At 30.4% G+C, this 18,500-nt stretch overlaps 7 protein-coding genes and 1 non-coding gene across 8 annotated transcripts, besides 6 other annotated features; 6 read left to right on the top strand and 2 right to left on the bottom strand.

The window, feature by feature from the left end:
* Positions 1 to 1,302: 1,302 nt before the first annotated feature.
* Positions 1,303 to 1,698, top strand: TVAGG3_0723280 (uncharacterized protein; the record flags this gene model as incomplete). Its single annotated transcript, XM_001308300.1, has 1 exon — positions 1,303 to 1,698. The coding sequence occupies one exon, from the start codon at positions 1,303 to 1,305 to the stop codon at positions 1,696 to 1,698; it is 396 nt and encodes a 131-aa protein (XP_001308301.1).
* A 250-nt stretch (positions 1,699 to 1,948) lies between these two features.
* On the top strand, positions 1,949 to 2,021 carry TVAGG3_0723290. Its single transcript has one exon. It is a non-coding gene; the product is annotated as a tRNA-Thr (tRNA).
* A 1,338-nt stretch (positions 2,022 to 3,359) lies between these two features.
* Positions 3,360 to 3,442: a mobile genetic element.
* A 1,057-nt stretch (positions 3,443 to 4,499) lies between these two features.
* Positions 4,500 to 6,413: a mobile genetic element.
* Positions 5,624 to 5,884: a mobile genetic element.
* Positions 6,216 to 6,364: a mobile genetic element.
* Positions 6,412 to 8,746: a mobile genetic element.
* An 81-nt stretch (positions 8,747 to 8,827) lies between these two features.
* TVAGG3_0723350 (uncharacterized protein) lies at positions 8,828 to 9,661 on the top strand (the record flags this gene model as incomplete). Its single annotated transcript, XM_001308301.1, has 1 exon — positions 8,828 to 9,661. One exon carries the CDS (start codon positions 8,828 to 8,830, stop codon positions 9,659 to 9,661), a length of 834 nt encoding a protein of 277 aa, XP_001308302.1.
* Positions 9,662 to 10,474: 813 nt separating this feature from the next.
* Positions 10,475 to 11,220, top strand: TVAGG3_0723360 (rhodanese homology domain (RHOD) domain-containing protein; the record flags this gene model as incomplete). The annotated part of the gene is made up of 1 exon (XM_001308302.2): positions 10,509 to 10,793. One exon carries the CDS (start codon positions 10,509 to 10,511, stop codon positions 10,791 to 10,793), a length of 285 nt encoding a protein of 94 aa, XP_001308303.1.
* Positions 11,221 to 11,453: 233 nt separating this feature from the next.
* Positions 11,454 to 12,227: a mobile genetic element.
* Positions 12,228 to 12,693: 466 nt separating this feature from the next.
* TVAGG3_0723380 (protein serine/threonine kinase protein) lies at positions 12,694 to 13,866 on the top strand (the record flags this gene model as incomplete). The annotated part of the gene is made up of 1 exon (XM_001308303.2): positions 12,694 to 13,608. The coding sequence occupies one exon, from the start codon at positions 12,694 to 12,696 to the stop codon at positions 13,606 to 13,608; it is 915 nt and encodes a 304-aa protein (XP_001308304.1).
* Positions 13,867 to 13,954: 88 nt separating this feature from the next.
* On the bottom strand, positions 13,955 to 15,528 carry TVAGG3_0723390 (alpha-amylase protein; the record flags this gene model as incomplete). Its single annotated transcript, XM_001308304.2, has 1 exon — positions 14,026 to 15,528. The coding sequence occupies one exon, from the start codon at positions 15,526 to 15,528 to the stop codon at positions 14,026 to 14,028; it is 1,503 nt and encodes a 500-aa protein (XP_001308305.1).
* A 1,746-nt stretch (positions 15,529 to 17,274) lies between these two features.
* TVAGG3_0723400 (uncharacterized protein) lies at positions 17,275 to 17,838 on the top strand (the record flags this gene model as incomplete). The annotated part of the gene is made up of 1 exon (XM_001308305.1): positions 17,280 to 17,717. The coding sequence occupies one exon, from the start codon at positions 17,280 to 17,282 to the stop codon at positions 17,715 to 17,717; it is 438 nt and encodes a 145-aa protein (XP_001308306.1).
* A 169-nt stretch (positions 17,839 to 18,007) lies between these two features.
* On the bottom strand, positions 18,008 to 18,484 carry TVAGG3_0723410 (uncharacterized protein; the record flags this gene model as incomplete). Its single annotated transcript, XM_001308306.1, has 1 exon — positions 18,008 to 18,484. One exon carries the CDS (start codon positions 18,482 to 18,484, stop codon positions 18,008 to 18,010), a length of 477 nt encoding a protein of 158 aa, XP_001308307.1.
* Between the last annotated feature and the right edge of the window lie 16 nt (positions 18,485 to 18,500).

Here is an 18,500-nt window from a genome sequence, read left to right on the forward strand (position 1 = left end):
CTTTTGAATGATGTAACAATGAAAAGTCCCTATCATGCTAGCCCGGCTATTTTAGAAAGAAAGAATATGATCTCCATGATAAAATGTATTTCATTATAGTTAATCTCATGTCCAACATCTGATTTGTTTAGGTACCTTCTATCAATGAATTCAAACTCTCAAGACAATGAAGTTTAGAAGATAATACTGAAATATCTCGGATTAAAATGAATTCCTACGTGTCATTATGAAAAATTTTTGATGAAAATATTTAACTGATTTATTATTTCTTTGATGAAATCAATATATCACTTCGTAAAATGCCTCTCCGAGCAAGTACAGTTGGTTTTTACTAGCATGTCCTATAACACCAAAGAACAAATATCTTCTCATCTCAAATAACTGTTCTTGATCTATACTATATATTTTATTATTGTATTATTAAATGTAATGAGATTGGCTCATATGAAATATGTATATCAGAGATTATTCCTAAAAAGATTCCGGATTTTAGCAATCTTAGATGCTATTAAGCAATATCAGTTCATTAGTTTGCTTTACACTATAACTAGATGTTCTCATCTATTAATTAAATGAAATCCAACTGTTTGATAAAACAATAAATGAAATATCATTAAAATGTTGTTCAATCAAATTTCAGAGTATAGTTATTCAAACAATGGGTAGTAATTGGAATCCTTAGATAATTTTTGTCAATTGGTAATTGCGATATATGAAAACATTGTAATTTAATGTTAGAAATAATTACAAGGAGATTGTAGTAATTAATATTATTATAGGACGATATTCTAATAAAAAATTTATTCGAATTGTTCGACTTTGAAATAAAAAAAATTGATAGGAAATCAAAGTTATTTCAAAATAAAAACATTAGTATATTTTAATGTATTTCAAATATATGTGAATATTTGCTCAACGATTTTTGAAATTTTCATTGAAAACTTAGTTGTAAAGTACACAAATCTGACCTAACGATGTTTGATTTTATCAATCGTTAAATTTTAGAAATTTTTGATTAATTGTTATATATTTGATGGCATTTAGAACTTCAAAAACGTTCGGCATATGAACCAAATCAAGTTTGAAAGGAAACGATGGTCAAAATTGAATGAATAAATAGCCAAAAAAATTGAAGCACAACAAATAATTTAAACCTACTCATTCTTATTACCTAAATGAACTCGAAATTTTTTGCTAATTCAGAAATTGATGCCTGATGTCCAAATTTGAATGCATTACCTCAAATTGAAAGTACTCTCAAATCAAGATTGAGAACTCAAAAAGCTACAATCATTTTTCTAGATGTTCACAAAGAACTCCTACGAGCCACTCATGCCATGCAACAACATGAATATGTTCAAGATCACAGTTACATCTCTCCCAACAAATAACTTCGATGGAAAGTGCTTCATTTACGTCGGTCCAGCCAAGAATAAAAGATCTCACGTCTTCGAGTTCGAATCCGGCAAGAGATCACAATCCAACCAATTCGAATTCTCTTATACTGATCCAAAGAGATCATCAATCTGCCTTACAATGGTCAATAGGAAATCTTTCTGGTCCGATGACAGAAAGCTTGGTGAAACAGAACTTCTCATTTCCGACTTCTCTACAGCAAAGCCAGAAGTTAAGGAAATTCAGCTCTCAAATAATGGTCCTAAGGTTCTCATCCGCACACAAAGAGTTGAAATGTATTAAAATTGTTTATGTTTATAGAGATTAAAGAATTGATAATCTATTGTTAATTACAATATCATATTTTGGCTGACTTTCATTAAGTGATCAATATAAATAATTATTCCCAAATATAGAAGGATGTAACTTTTTTGGTGATAATTTCTCAAATTTCAGATCGTTTATATAAGAAAATTAGAAGAATGAATTTCATCTATTCTTTGAGAAAGGGGAATAATAAATATATATGTATAAGAAATTGAATAGATGTAAAGCCTGCGTAGCATAGTGGTTATTGCGTGCGCCTTGTAAGCGCAAGGTCGCCGGTTCAACTCCGGTCGTAGGCAAAAATTTTTAATTAAAATTTTTGAATATATTCCCATTAAAGGTGCATTGTAATAGGCTTGGCACTCGCACTTTTTTCTTTGGTTTCGAGATATTTTTCGATAATTTTTATGATAATAGAATTATCGCATTTTTTTTCGATAGATTATGATAAACTATAGTGAAAACAGCAAGGGATAAACACTAATCTTGTGCTATTCTTCCTAGATACGCATGTATTTCCATTCCTTATGACTATATTGCATGTGATCAATGTTTTGTTATGTTAACTAACAACAGTTTGTAAATAATTTGTACTGCATTAGTATGTATGTTGATAACATAAGGAAAAATAGCAAAGTACGATTATGCCAAAAAAGTTAGAACGCCAGAAACTATCAGACTGTAAAAAAAAGGCTATACATCAATTAATTTAAATTTGTGATTTGAATTATAATGTAGTCCTAAGTATTAATTAATTCGATGTGAAAAATACTGTAAATTTTATCATATGATCGAAAATTAATTATATCATGCAATTGATATATTCTTAATTTTTTAATTAAAACCAAGTAGGTTTGATGAAAGCACGTTTGAAAATTAATTGAAAACTCTCTTCAAATGTATTGCTTTTATTATGTTTATTACCAATTGTTCACTCCACTGTTAATTAAAATACATTCAATGTTATTTAAAAAAAAAACAATTAACTTAAAAAGAAATTCATTCATTAAGTATTGCAGCTCATATGATATAAAATGTTTTCTATTCAATAATTTTCAACGTGATTCCATAAACTGCATTGTAATGGATATTATGGTTTAATAGGACTTAAATAATTACATGAAAACATGCATATTATCATTTATATTTTATTTTTTGTTTCTTTCAAAATTTTGAACCTTTCCTCTCAAAATTTCGTTGATTTTTTCATAATTAATGTTACAAATTTTCATACTATTGTATTCTGATTAAGTTTTCTTCGATTACAACATTAACCTCAAGTCAGGTAACTGTGACGCTGACACAGGTTGTCTCTTTCACACTCAAAAAAATGCTGAATCTGCATTTACATTTTTGCATATATTCGACTTACAAGATACAGATGTAGTTAAATACAGTCTATCAGATAACTGGGTTGTTGATATTAATGATCCTTCATGGCTTCAATCTACAGAACAACAAAGGAAAACTATATTTTATTCATCAGGCCAAGTTTTTGTTCGCGTTATTCCTCAAACGGCGAGAAGTATATATGCTAGAGGTGGAGCCTCAAACCCCACAATGTGTCCTGATGGAACTTATATATTGTCTACGATAGCATTTGATGGGTCGTTATCGATTTTGTAATTTAATCGTTATCGTTATCGATTTTGTAATTTAATCGTTATCGTTATCGATTTTGTAATTTAATCGTTATCGTCTTTTTCTAAACGTGCATTTTGGAACTAAATCGCATATAACTTTAAAATGACTTAATATTTAAAGGTTTATGTGGTAAATATCAACGAAATGTAATATTAATATGTGCACCATATATGAATTACAGACATTTGAGCAATTCGAAATTTCATCGCGTTATATATTCATTTAAATTCGATCAAATCAACATTGCAATTATAAAACCATTACACATCCAGTCAATATTTTTCAATTTCATGCGAATTATATCATTATTACACATTTTAAAATGGCGAAATATAGTCCAAAAAATAAACTTCGTTTTAAATTCAATTCTCACACATATTCGGATTAAATCATATGTGACTCATATGATCATATATCTCATTTGAGGTCTAAAAAATGATTTACCGAGAAAACTTGCATTCGAACTAAAATTTACTAAATTTAATCAAATTGGTTTACAAACGTAAAGTTTATGCCAAATATTTACGTTTGTAAACTAATTGAGTAAATTTATAGCACTTTTTTTCTCGATGCAATAATTTGAACTACGAGTTTACCAAATTAGTTTACAAATGTAAAGTTTATGCCAAATATTTACGTTTGTAAACTAATTGAGTAAATTTATAGCACTTTTTTTCTCGATGCAATAATTTGAACTACGAGTTTACCAAATTAGTTTACAAATGTAAAGTTTATGCCAAATATTTACGTTTGTAAACTAATTGAGTAAATTTATAGCACTTTTTTCTCGATGCAATAATTTGAACGACAAGTTAATGTAATTAGTGTTCTCATGTTTACAATTCAATATGTCTATGCATATGATATATGCAAATTCTATAAATAAAATATTATTAAATAAAATTCTTTTCAATTCCTTAAAAATAGCGTTTCTTTTGAATAAAAAATGATTTTTAACTAATTTTAGGACTCTTTCTATTTCAAAAAAATACCCGAATTTAATTTTCTGATGCAAAATTTATGCTTTTTATCATGAAATTCTTTTTTTCAAAATTTTTTTGGATTTTTTTCCATTTTGAATATAGTTAATTTTACTTTATTTCACATTCTATTAAGAAATACTTAGGCCAATCTATGGCAGTCCCAACGGGAACCGCGGTAATTTACCGAGGTTTCCGCACACCGGTTCCTTTTTTAAGGAATTTTTAGATTAAAAAATATGCTTTGTAAATCATTTTTTGTAAATCGGCAAAAATTTGGAAATATTCTGACGACAATAAATCTGGGAATAGTATTTTAAATACGAGAACAACCTATTTAAAAGTGTTTCGCTCGATTTTGTATAATTTCAAATTTTCGCATATAGCTTTCCGTGAATTACCGTGATTTTACCGCCACATCAATAGTTTACGACACTTTTTCCGTAAATTGAGTAGTTTACTGCACTTTTTCCGTAAAATTGAGTTACGGGAATCCGTAAGATTACCGTACCTCACTTCTAGTTGAAAATAGCATTAGTATATAATAAATAGATATATTATTCATATTTTTGATTTTGAATTACGGAAAAAGTGAGTTCAGAACTTCCAATTATTATTTGATTAATTATGTTAAAAATACTATAAGGAATTAAAATACATAATGTTGAAATTTGAATTACGGAAAAAGTGAGGGTGAAAGTGAAGTGAAAAAGTAAGATATTTTTTGTTGAAATAATCATAGTTGTACAATTTTGAAACTATATGTAAAGCTATAAATTGAATAAATTCAAAAACAAAAATTGTTTATTCTTATTAATAAATTTATATTAATCAATATTTGAACAACCCGTAATTAAAATTGAATTCCTCTTAAAATTTAATCCATACGTTAATTTTTAATTTGCTCGGCGAATGCCGAGCTTCCCTACTTCTCTTGTCATTCCTTCAAAAACTCTAATCTCATCGCACTTACAAACATCATGATTTGATGTATTGTCGAGAAATCTTAGACTTGTTTGTCATTTGATTATAGCATTTGAAAGTCATCTCGAAAATCGATTAACAAGACAATTTCCCAAACATCTACATACAAGTAGATGATGGTAAACCCATTAGAGTTGTTTTGCTATGATTCCTCCAATCTTATGATGAGAAAAATCATATCAAAACAGCTCTAATCGAACATTCTACACAGCTTAGCATCCAGCTAGTTCCAAGTAATGCGATTACAACATCAACGGCCAAAGCCTTTCAGAGTCCTTTAATCATTTCTTCTCATCTCAATGTGAAGTGGCCCCAAACGAACTACAAGCTGACGTTACAACGCATTACAACCCGGTTAATACGAGCATATACATTAGAGCTGCTTTGTTATGATCTCCCTCATCAATTGATGAGAGATCTCATTATGAAGCAGCTCCAATCGAACTAAAAACCTACATACAAATGAGTGAAAACAAATTCATTAGAGTTGTTTTGCTTTGATTTCTCTCATCAGAAGATGAGAGATACCAGAACAAAACAACTCTAATCAAACTTTCTACACAACTCAGCACAGTATCAATGCAAAGTAATGCGTCTGTATCGTTAACAAGCAAAGTTGTTTCGGGTCCTTCCATTTTGGAAGAATTCGGAACAACTTTGCGAATTGATAGTGTAAACCCATATACATGAAAGCGTGCATGCATAAAGACAGGTATTGTCAGCAATGACTACCTGCCCAGCTATGAGTGATCAGAGAATTACCATCTCAGGCTTTTTGAGAACGTTTCAGCCAGGACCCTCGTATGTTGACTGTGAGAAAGGCATCCTTTATCTGAAATAGATGCTTTTCCAACAATCAAATTCGAAGATCTTCGACGTTGTTGTAAAAAGAGAAGGAGAAGGAAAGAAGAGGAAGGAGAGGAAGAAGGAAAGGAAAAGAAGAAGAAGAAAAAAGAAAAAAAGAAGGACATATTAAATATAATGCGCACTTAATAGTGCCGAGGCGGCGGAGCCGCCGAGGCGCGATTTTTTTGACCCTATATTACCGCACGGCAATGTTTTTCTCGATTTTGTACAGCCCTAGGCCAATCCCTGTGGGACCCAGTGGCAACTTTCCATGGAAACCACTCAGTGGGAACATTTTTTATTTTTGACGGAAAAAATTCTAAATATTTTTTTTCATTTTTTGATTTTTGAATTTTTTTTTGGAATTAGAGAATAAAATTTAAAGCGATAGATATGCTTGATTATTCAAGATATTGATATTAAATCAGAAATCAATGGTAAATAAAGAGTTTTATAAAAACTTACCACGTCGTAAGATGAAGTGACCACAAATTGAGTTGTGGTACATAAAAATTACCACAAAATTGAGAACTTTTCCCACAAATTGAGAATTTTTACCATAAAATGAACGATGGATATCCACGAAAGTTACCACAACTCACTTCTCGCGCAAAATATGTTTAATATTACATATTAAATACATTTATCAACATTAATTATTTTGAATTGTGGTAAAACGATATGTCACATATTTTTTTATAAAAATTTGTAAAAATGTTTATTTTAATTTATATAATTAAATATTAAAATTTTAAATTTTGAAATAAAATAAATTAAATTCGTCCGTTATCTTTAATTCGCTTGGCGAATGCCGAGCTTACGTACTCATGTATTCCTTCTTGTTACAACTCAAACAAGAACATCACCTTTAACATATTATCAAGAAGCCCACTATAAACTTTTCATTTGATGAGTTTTGAATCGCGAGCTTCTTGATAGTCAAACTACGCACCAGCACTACAACTTCTTTCACCCGAACTAATACAAATTTACACATTGGAGCTGCTTTGCTCTGAGAACTCTCATCGATTGATGACAGATCTCAGAGTAAAGCAGTTCCAATCGAACTACACACAAGCACTGCTTCTTACAGCAACCCAATCAATACGCACATATACATTGGAGCTGCCTCACTCTGAGAACTCTCTTCATTTGATGAGAGATCTCAGAGTGAGGCAGCTCCAATCGAACTACATACAGACATTACCGCTAACCATAACCCAATCAATGTACGTATTTACATTGAAGCTACTTTACTATTATTTCTCTCATCAATTGATGAGAGATTTCAAAGTAAAGCAGCTCCAAAAAGAAAGTGAGAAGAAAAGAAGGAAAAAGAGAAGGAAAAAAAGAAGGAGAGAGAAAGAGGTAAAGAGAAAAAGAAAAAAGGACATATTAAATATGATATGCTGTTTTTAGTGCCGAGGCGGCGAAGCCACCGGAGCACGATTTTTTTGGTCTCTTCCTTCCACGTGGTAAGCCTTTTTAAAAGTTTGGACAGGCCTAGAAATACTATATATATGTAGATTGAATTCTTTTATTTTGGCACTTTTTATTTTTTTAATGTTTTTTTCTCCAACACACAGCCCCCAATTCAAATCAAGCATTTACCAACGTAAAATACCGGTATTCCAATCAATAAGAGGACAGTTCTGTCAAGACCCTTCCTGATTTGAAGGAACTTGAAAGAACTGCTCTTTAACCGACTTCAAATAAGAAAATTTCACTCATATTATCATGTTAACATCGAAACTACTGCCATTTAGAGAGCAGTTCTTTCAAGATCTTCGAAGATTTGGAAGATCTTGAAAGAACTACTCTTAAAATGGCAGTAATTACCGTAACTTTCTACTTGATAGTAACAATACCGAAGCTACAGCCATTTAGAGGGCAGTTCTTTCAAGATCTTCCAAATCTTCGAAGATCTTGAAAGAGCTACTCTTAAAATGGCAGTAATTACCGTAACTTTCTACTTGATAGTAACAATACCGAAGCTACAGCCATTTAGAGGGCAGTTCTTCCAAGATCTTCCAAATCTTCGAAGATCTTGAAAGAACTACTCTTAAAATGGCTGTATTGCGAGAGGGTTTGATTTTTCGTTTATTAAAATTGTATTCTATGATATAATTTAATTCAAGATTTGTATTTCTGTTATTTTTGTGATATCATTCAAGTATATATATCAGAATATGCACATAATGATACCACATATACTTAAACTATACGTATTTAAATCTTAGCGATCAATATAATTTTTTTTTGTAATATCGAATAAAAGTTTGTTTTCGCATTTCCGTTTTATTTGACTACATGAAGATAAGAATTCTTGAGAACGATTTTAAATAAATTGCCAAATTGAAGAATTCGATATATGATGATATTCACTGATTTCTGCCAAACTTGTAGGAATGAATCCATTTAGAATAAAAACGATTTGTGCATTGGAAGCTCAGAACAAGTTATGTTCATTATCCCAATATGAAGAAAATGCACGTTTAGAAAAAGACGATAACGATTAAATTACAAAATCGATAACGATAACGATTAAATTACAAAATCGATAACGACCCGCATTTGATTTACAATCTTTTGTTTCTTCAAATAGTATTACATTTCCATCAACTTTTTGCTTAATATATCCATATAAGACAATGGAAGTGACAATTCAAAACACGCTTAATAAAGATACAGATTCTCTTAAATATATGGTCGACAATAGCTACTTTGAATATATAACAGACACAATTACTGTAGAGGCATATGATAATGGTACTCGTAATAACCATACAGTATATCTTATTCTCAATATTGCTTCATCAACTCCAACAAGAACTTTACAATTTGCAGCAGAGTCTTATTCTCAAGATTTTGAAGGAGCGAAATTTGTTTTTGATAGCAAAAACATGGCAGTTGATAATAACCCAACAGAACCAGATGTCCAGCCCATAGAAACAAGCACTCCAACGCCATCGCCTTCATCATCATCTTCATCGTCAAGTTCATCGTCATCATCGTCATCATCAACGTCTTCTCCATCATCAACTACATCATCTACTTCATCTTCCTCTTCGACATCTTCATCAAAATCTCCGGCCACATCTCGGCCAACAATTTCTACAGATAATCCAAGTACTCCTGTAGAAACACCATCGGCTACATGGGACGGAGAATGGGAAGATCCAGAAAATGTAATTATTAGAGGAGATGATATTCCCGAGATTGCAGAGACGCATCCGCCAATACAGACCAAATATATAAAGACAAAAGTTCCAAAAGTTACGAAAGTCGTGAACATTTCGACAGGTACGATTCTTGCTATCGTTGTTGTAATTCTTTCTGTGATAAACATTGTTAGATCATCCAGAAAGTTGTATAGATTAGCAAGTAATAACGATTTTGAAGGTGAAGCCGACGATCTTTCATGGAGTTTCACTTATAGTACTGATGTTTCGACAGAATCCAATGATCCATTTATTGTATCATAATTTTATATATTGTTATATTGTTTGTTTGAAATAATTTTATAAATATATTTTTATGTTTGTTTGTTGTTTGAAATAGGTATTGTTTTTATTGTTTTGATGGCTTTTTTGATTGGATTAGGAATAATGTTATGGCTGCGTAGACTTTAAAATGAAAAATTTTATTTCTAAACAAAAACTGATAATAGGCATTGTCCGTATATTAATTTGATCTTGGTTAATATTTGTATGAGCATATTCTTTATATTGGTCATCAACCCATTTGACCGTGTTTATTAGAACTGAAAAAGCATCATGGTATTTAAATTTTTTAACATTTTGATTAAACATGCCTTTGCATTCTGAAGATTAGTGATAACTATCCCTAAATCAATTTTTTTAAGGCAATTGTTTGAAATTCTATGATTTTGACAGGACAATTAGCAGATTTGGCAGATTAAAGTTATTAGCATGAGTATCAGCATTTCATTTAATTTGGTCTTGGATAAAACATCAAATTGAGAGGTTGTGTCAGACCATCTATACTATCAAAAAATAATTATTAGAGAATTTATTCATTATTTCTTGTATTTATTGATTGTTTATCATAAAAAATTTATGGCAATTATAAAAAATTTTCGAATCGCTGTAATTAAATAGTGTATTAGAATGGCATAGATCAAATGATTATGTTTTGGTAAGCATTTTATTAATTGAATTAGGATAAAATGTCAAATGAATTTTATTATTGCATAAATATAATTTAAAAATCTTGTTTTCTAATTTGGCTGCCAAAAATTTTCGATAAAAACTATTCAATCATGATTTTGAAATATTCAATACTTTTAGCCAAGTCATTTCATTTTTCAAGATGTCTTTTGATTCATATTTTCCAGGAGGTGTTATCCTTGATGTTAGAGCTAATGATGAATGGGATGCTGGCCACATCGAAGGAGCAATTCACATTCCATCTTACGAAGTAGAGTCCCGTATCACAGACGAAATTCCAGACAAGAAGACACCAATTAACATACATTGTGCTGCTGGTGGCCGTGCTGGCGAAGCAAAGAATACCCTTTTAGCTATGGGTTACCAAAACGTTGCAAACATTGGAGGCTATGAAGATGCCCAAAAATTGTCTAAAGAAAATCATTAATAAATATGCGTTTATTGATTATATACTCTATATTTGAATTATAAAGATAAGAAAATAACAAATTATGTTCAATAGTTTATAATAATTGTGAAAATTTCACGTTGTGATGAAGAATCCTATGTTAAATTCATTGGAATAATAATGATTTAATAATAATATCTAATCAAAGACTGTCAGTTTAATTGACAGATGAAAAACCATAATATCCATATGATTTTCATCTAAAATGTGTTAAGAATATATCATTAAACTTATCATTTTTTACTATATTAACACCAAATTACAGGTAAAAAATGCAATTTTTGGCATATTACTTAACAAAAGTGTAGCAAATCCAAAATTAGTTGATTCTATCGATTTCGTAAATTTGATTCAATAGAAAATGATTTAAAAATATACAGGTTTGTGACAGTTACTTCAATTTTTTTCCCCGATTTTTTTTATTTTTATTTTTTATTTCTTATCTCAGTTTCATAGATACTGTCATGATTTTAAAAAATTGAGAATTGTTTTAAATTGAAGAATGGTTCTCAATTTGATATTTCTTTATTGGGCCAATCATATTACAAGACACTTCCAACTGTATACATTCCAAATACAAGCACAATACGCAATTAAGAAATGATGACGGTCGTCTGTAAACCCATTTTCAAAACTGTTTAAGGGTGGCGGAAAGTGATGTGACCGAATAACATAAAGTGAAAATAACTAAATAAATATTTGAAATTCTTTTGTTATTGTAGCATAACTAAATAGTATATATAAACAAGTCTTTACTACAAAGTTTGTAGAGTCTGAGGTCTTTATCTGGTAGAGAAATAATGAATGAAAAAAATGAATTTTCAACTGTATCTCGTCTCTGGTTATTGAATTAATATCAAAAATACTTAAGGTATGCAATATAGGTACATAAATCTATCTTTTCTATTGAGCAAAATACGTATCTATTAAATTCGTCCAAGATGCAATAATTGATGAGATCTGGAACTACTTATCAAATTTGCACAAAATCAATGTATGAGAATAAATAACATATAAATACCAATTACTTCCGATACTTTTCGTTACAATTTGCTCCCATTCAGAGTTTAATTAGATTTGTATCTTGTCTTTCAATATAAGATAAGGAGTCTTTCTTTATATTTAAATATATATAAGCTATTGTTATCTATATTTTCTATTGAGTAAATTTTGTGTTTAAAGCTCCAATCATGAGATATTTAAAGTTTTTTACCCCTATCAAACGCATAATTCACATATTTATCATAGGAGGGAAAACCAAAAGCTCTCATATATGATAATGAAATTATGGCACACATATACTCCTACAAATGAGTTTTGTATCCATATAATTTTTACCAAAAGATATCAAAAATATGACGAGATAATAGCATTTTATTTTTGGTCATTCACTTCACTTTCCGCCACCCTTAAAAAAAATCATCAATTTGGAGAAAATAATTTATTTATTAGATCATAATACCATATCTAGTCATAATTTTATAATCAGTAAATTTTCAAATTAACACTAATTGTTAATTTTTAGCACGATAAAATTAAAGCTTTGAAACAGTATTGAAAAGGACTTATTCAAAATATAATTTATCATAAATGATGTGACAATAAGCTGAAATATAATTTTGATGCAACTTTTTTATTTATTTTAACTTTGAAAAGATTACACACAAAAATTTGAATTTATAGAAAAGATCGATTGCATAAGAAATACTTATTAATGTATGCAAAATATAAATTTATAGTTTTTGATATCAGATGTATTTTCAATGAGATTTTATAAATTTATTCATCACTAAGTACAATAGGATTTACTATTAAAAATCAATCAACATCACATTTTTTTGCATGTCATGTTTTCCATTCAATTATTCAAAGCATTAAAATGAATGCACGAGATGAAAGCTATGTAAAAATGAAAAACTATCAGTTTAAGGATGTTCTTGGCTGGGGACAAAGCGATGTAGTGTATTTGATATATGATCCTGCATTCCAACGAGATTTTGCTTTAAAAGTGATGCTTCAAACAAAATTCAATAAGAACGAGATTGATGTTATGAAAGATGTTGATCATCCATACATTATCAGACTCTATAACTATGAATACTATGAAGATGCTGTCTATCTTTTAATGGAATTCTGTCCACAATCATTGGAAAAAGCCATTAAAAGAAGAAATATCAGTGATTCTAAAACAACACTTAAGTATTGCATGGGAATTGTAAATGCAATCAAAGCTTGCCATAGATACAATGTTGCTCATCTTGATATTAAACCAGCTAACTTCTTAATTGACCAGTATGATCGTATACGCGTTTGCGATTTTGGATTAAGCTCCATTAACAAAGCTATAGGCGATTGCTGCCATGTAAACAGGCAGTTTGCAGGGTCCGTACCATTCATGGCTCCGGAAATTTTGGAAATGAAACCATATGATCCTTTTAAAGCCGATATTTGGGCTGTTGGAGTCACCTTATATTTCATTGCCACAGGAAAATTTCCTTGGGATGGTTTAACAAAAGAAGAAATGTGCGAAAACTTAATGAAAAACGATCCAAATCTTGATCTTATTGATAATAAAGATCTGGCTGCAGCTATCGGTGATTGCTTAGAAAAAGATCCATCAAAAAGGCCAACAATTTTTGATCTCGGCCACTATCCTGTATTTAAAGAAGCCGCATCATGCACACATTGCACTGTACGCAAAAATACATTTCTTCCATTAAGGAAATACCTCTCACCATCTACATTAATCATCAAACCTAAGATGAATCGTGGAAAGCTGCAAATTTCTATATAATATTATTTTGTTTTTGTTAATCATGCTAAATGTTATTGTTTAAAATCATTAAAAAGTCTAATTTTTAATCTTGCAATGCAATTCTACGAGGTTTTAGCCATTAAAGCTAATTTAATCACATTAGGACATAACAACACGAAGCATGCATGCAATGCTTGATTTAAATTGGATTAAATCAATTTTATTATTCAAACTATAATAGATCTAAGCGAGCTTAACTAATTTGAAATTACACACTCTTATAAATGAAGATTTCCGGCTCATTTTATAATTTTATCATAGTTTTGAAATGAGATATAAAAAATTTTAAAAGTATAGTGATTTTTATAGATAGATATATAATATTTTATGCTCTAAAAACAAGATAATATTATTATTCTTAGATATTCTTGAAAATTATGACATGATTTCCGAATTTTAAGCAACAACTGTAAAGTATGCTGTTCCCATTCTCTTAAGAGTAACATCGAAAGTTCCATTATCTGAAACTTGATATTGCTCTTTCGGATTCATGATATTCATAATTTCCTTATGATCGCACATGTAGTTGACAGTGGATTCATTTTGTCCGATATTGAACATGGTGATGACCTTGTTTCCTGTTTCATCATCATATTTGTAATTGACAAGGATATCGCCTTGGATTGTAACTGAATCTCTTCCTCTGTATAAAGCAGGATTCTCATTTCTGAACTTCATCAATTTCTTGACGAATTGAATGAGATCTCTCTGTCTAGAATCGAACTTAGAGATATTACCATTAGTTCTAGAGCAATTGTCACTAGCGATATATTTACCGCAAGAATTATCACCGAACCAATTGAGTGTAACATCTCCATATTCTTCTCCGTAGTAGACAGTAATTGGACCTGAGTAGGCTGCAAGAACTGAGAAAGCAAGTTTGTGGATATCCCAGTAGATCTTTGAACTCTCATCACTTTTATGTCTTGAGCGAATGAGGTTTCCGAGTCTCCACAAATCATGGTTACCAATGAACATGTTTGGAATGGAGTTGTCGTAATATCCTTTGTTCTGTGGTGTATTGAAAACATAGGATAATCTGTCGACACCACCTGTTGTTCCATCTTCACATTGAGCTATTGATGCAACCAATGAATATCTTGCTGGGAAGTCGAATGCAGATAAGAGACCATCATCTTTGTATGTTGTTTCTTTTATTTCATCAACACCAGCCCAATGTTCACCAACAATGTAACCGAGAGTTCCCCATTTCTTTCCTTCTTCTCTTCTCTTTGTGCATAACTTTTCGAAGAAAACTTTGATATCGTGCATGTAATTGTGACCATCCTGGTTAAGCTGATAACACTGATCCAATCTCCAACCATCAACTTCAAAGTTCTCTGTCCAGTATTGGATGACTTCAAGGCAGAAATCGAGAGATTCAGGGAACTTTGCAACTTCATCTGTTGGCTTGAGTCCTGATGGAGAGTTCTTCTTGACTTTTCCGTTATGGCCGAAGGCAACATCAAGGATGACGTAGATTCCACGTTCATGGCAAGCATCTACTAATCTCTTGAAAGCTTGGTCGCCTCCGAAGTGCTTGTCGACCTTGAAGTAGTCATTGCAAAAGTATCCTGTTGACTGTAATCTCTTTCCTTTGTAGCTGTAGTTACTATCGAAGATTGGTGTAATCCAGAGAGCATTCATGTTAAGAGACTTGATATAGTCAAGAGCGTTGTTGATGCCATCTAAGTCTCCTCTGTGGTGACTTGGTCCATAACCACAGCCATAGCCTCCGAAGAACCACTTGGAAGCTTGGAAGGAAGAAACCATGACTTGGTAGATTCGAAGTTTGTAGAACTCAGAGACATCTATCTTGGGTTCGATGTCATCGAGGTTCATGAATCCTTGAGCATAATTATTATTAGCTTGAATAGGTACGCTTTGGAAAATTCCCATTAGAAAAAATGATTTTTGATGTCTCTCAATTTTTCTGAGATGCATGACAATGATTCAAATTTATATGATTTCTACTTGAAATTATGGCTTAATTCAAGGAAATCAGCATTTCATGAATAAAAATTTCATTGATTTTATAAAATTTCAATGCAAAATCATCAAGATTGAATGAATTCAGAGGATTTGGAATTTTTGAGAGGATATCAGGTCATGCAGATTTGATTGTAAATAACCCAAATATGAGTACCATAAAACACATATTTTTCATTCAGAGCATATCAAAGAACTGAGCTCTTTTGAGTACAAATTTTGAGAAGTTTCCTATTAAAATTTGGGAACCTTATAAATATTAAATAATAAAGGATTACGGTTTGTTTTATAATAATTTAATAAAAAATTTTGTCACTTTTTAAAATTTTATTTTTTCAGAGCATTTTTGGTTTCTCACCCCTTGTAAGTATATTACTATAAATGATACAAAACACAAAATTTAATCATAACTTTTTGCTTTTATATATAAAGGGCCACAAACGCTCACAATTTTTTGATCGTTTTTTATTTTATAATAATTATTCAAATATCCGAAATAATATGTTCACAATAAACATCAACTATCATGCTTGGATAATATATAAAAATTATTCAATTTGTAAGCTAATTAAACTCAATTTTTATACATATGTTTATATTGAACTAACCTAGATACTCATATACACTGGAAGAAGGATAAAATGATATATTTCGGAGGAATATATCATTTTCCAAATCATTATTTCAAAACATAGTGTTCTCAATACTTGTTTAGAAACAAAAACTTTTACTAGTTCATATAAAAGATAATCAAAGGAGATACGATATTCATCTTGAAAGGAATAAAATATAAATTATTGTTTTTACAAGAGCGAATCAAAAAATTATTTGGAGGAACGTCACATCTATCAATATTAATAACAGTATTCTTTGCATCTCCTAAAATAGAGGACGAATAGTTTTTGGAAACAAAAATATATTGTGGAGGAGTATATGCATAGTTTCCTCTAAAAATTGTTTTTCCATCAGTGAATGATAAGTTTCCACAATAACAGAATGCAACAATTTTTGTATACTCGAAACATGCAAAACCAATTATTTGAACTGAGGAAGGAATTACTATTTGCTGAATGCTATATGAACTCCAAAAGGCTCCTTCAGATATTTCTTCAAGTTCTGAGTCGAGGGCAAACCTAACTTCGGAAAGATTATAATCGAGATATAAATACAGAGTGAATAAGTTGGCTGCCTAAGAATGCATTTTTTGAAATGTTTGTTAATTTGATTCCATTAATGAGTGACGGAAGTACAACTTCTGAAAGATTTAGCTGACTTCCAGTAGATAGAATAGCGTAATCTTCATTAAGTATATATTTAATTCCTTGCTCATCAAAAAAGGAGCCCAAAAACTACCTTAGTGGTTAAAAATTTTAAAGTTCATCCTCATCGAGTAATTAAGCTATTCATTGCCACCGGGAAGTTAGAAACCAGTGTCATGAACAATAGCAATTTTAGCCCGATGCAGTCAAGTTATATCATCATCTTTTCTTGTTTATGATGAATTTTCTTGTGGTGATTTTTTCGAATGGATTTTTGCGGACATTTAAAAATGTGCATTTTGATAGATTTGAATCCATAATTGATATTTTCGAAATTAAAATAATAATGAAATTTATTTTAATGAATATTAAATTTGTCAGTTTTCGAAATTTATTTTTTTTATGTCAACAGTACAAAGTGAAAATGAAAACGCACAAAACGAACTCCATGAAATCAGACACGGTGTAAATCAAGTAGAAGAGGATATTGCTGAATTAAGGCGTCAGATGAAAAATCATCCAAAAAAGAATAAAACAAGCACTAAAACTGATACATTATCTCAACTAGATTCGTCACCTCAACAACAGATCGAAGATACAAATCGTAGATTAGACAACATTGAAAAACAAATTAATGAAATAAAAGATGAATCGTCTAAAAAACATAAAAAATCCAAGAAGCAACAGAATGAAGAAATTTTGCAGATGATTAGAGAACTTAAGGCTAAAGTTAGTGAATTGGAAGCCAAAATACCAGAACAAAAGCAGCCAAAGGTTTACCAAGCATTTGTTGAGATACCGTCTACACCGGGTGTTGTCCAGCTTTGTTTGAAACATTAAAATACTTTTGAATAAAATGTTATCATGAAATTCAATATACTAATTCACCATTTTTTGATTCTACTAAAATATTAATTATTTTCCTTCCTTTTAACATTTTCATAAATTCCGCATAATCAGATAATAATTTAAATATATATTTATATCGGACTAAATTCAAACAGGAAGTTAATTTCCTTCAGATCATATGACTTAAATTTGATCTAAAATTAGTAATATTAATATAATTTGATGTTATGTGTTTAGATTTCAAACAATGAAAAGAAGTAATAATAAAAAAACTAAGATGGTTATACATTAATTGGTGTTTCTGCAACTGGTGCAACAACTTCAGAAGTCTTTTTGTTTCTAATTTCATCAATTTTTCTTCTTGTTGATAATTGATCATATTCTTCTGAATCAATAATAGCTGCTGTATCATTTTCCCATTGTTCTTCTGCATCATCACAAGGATAACATGTATGACAGCAGAGAGAAATTGCAATAAAAGGCGCCAATGCAATGAATGCTATTCCTTGAATAAAAACATAAATCCAGCAACAACGTAACATATCTGAATCACATTCCTTGCAGCACTGGAAGCAATATCTGTTTAACCTAGCGCAGCACCATTGTTTGTATTTATGGTCATCATAGTTTTCCATAGAATGCAAATACCATCGAAATTCTCCACAGCAATCACATGATTCAGAATTGTTGCATTTCTCCTTACTGCAGCAATGTGAACAGCATGTCTTATACCAAAAAGATGAGCACCAACTTATCATATCGTAAAATATGCAG

Source organism: Trichomonas vaginalis, chromosome III (assembly GCF_026262505.1).
Source record: "Trichomonas vaginalis G3 chromosome III, whole genome shotgun sequence".
In the NCBI taxonomy this organism is placed as follows: domain Eukaryota; phylum Parabasalia; order Trichomonadida; family Trichomonadidae; genus Trichomonas; species Trichomonas vaginalis.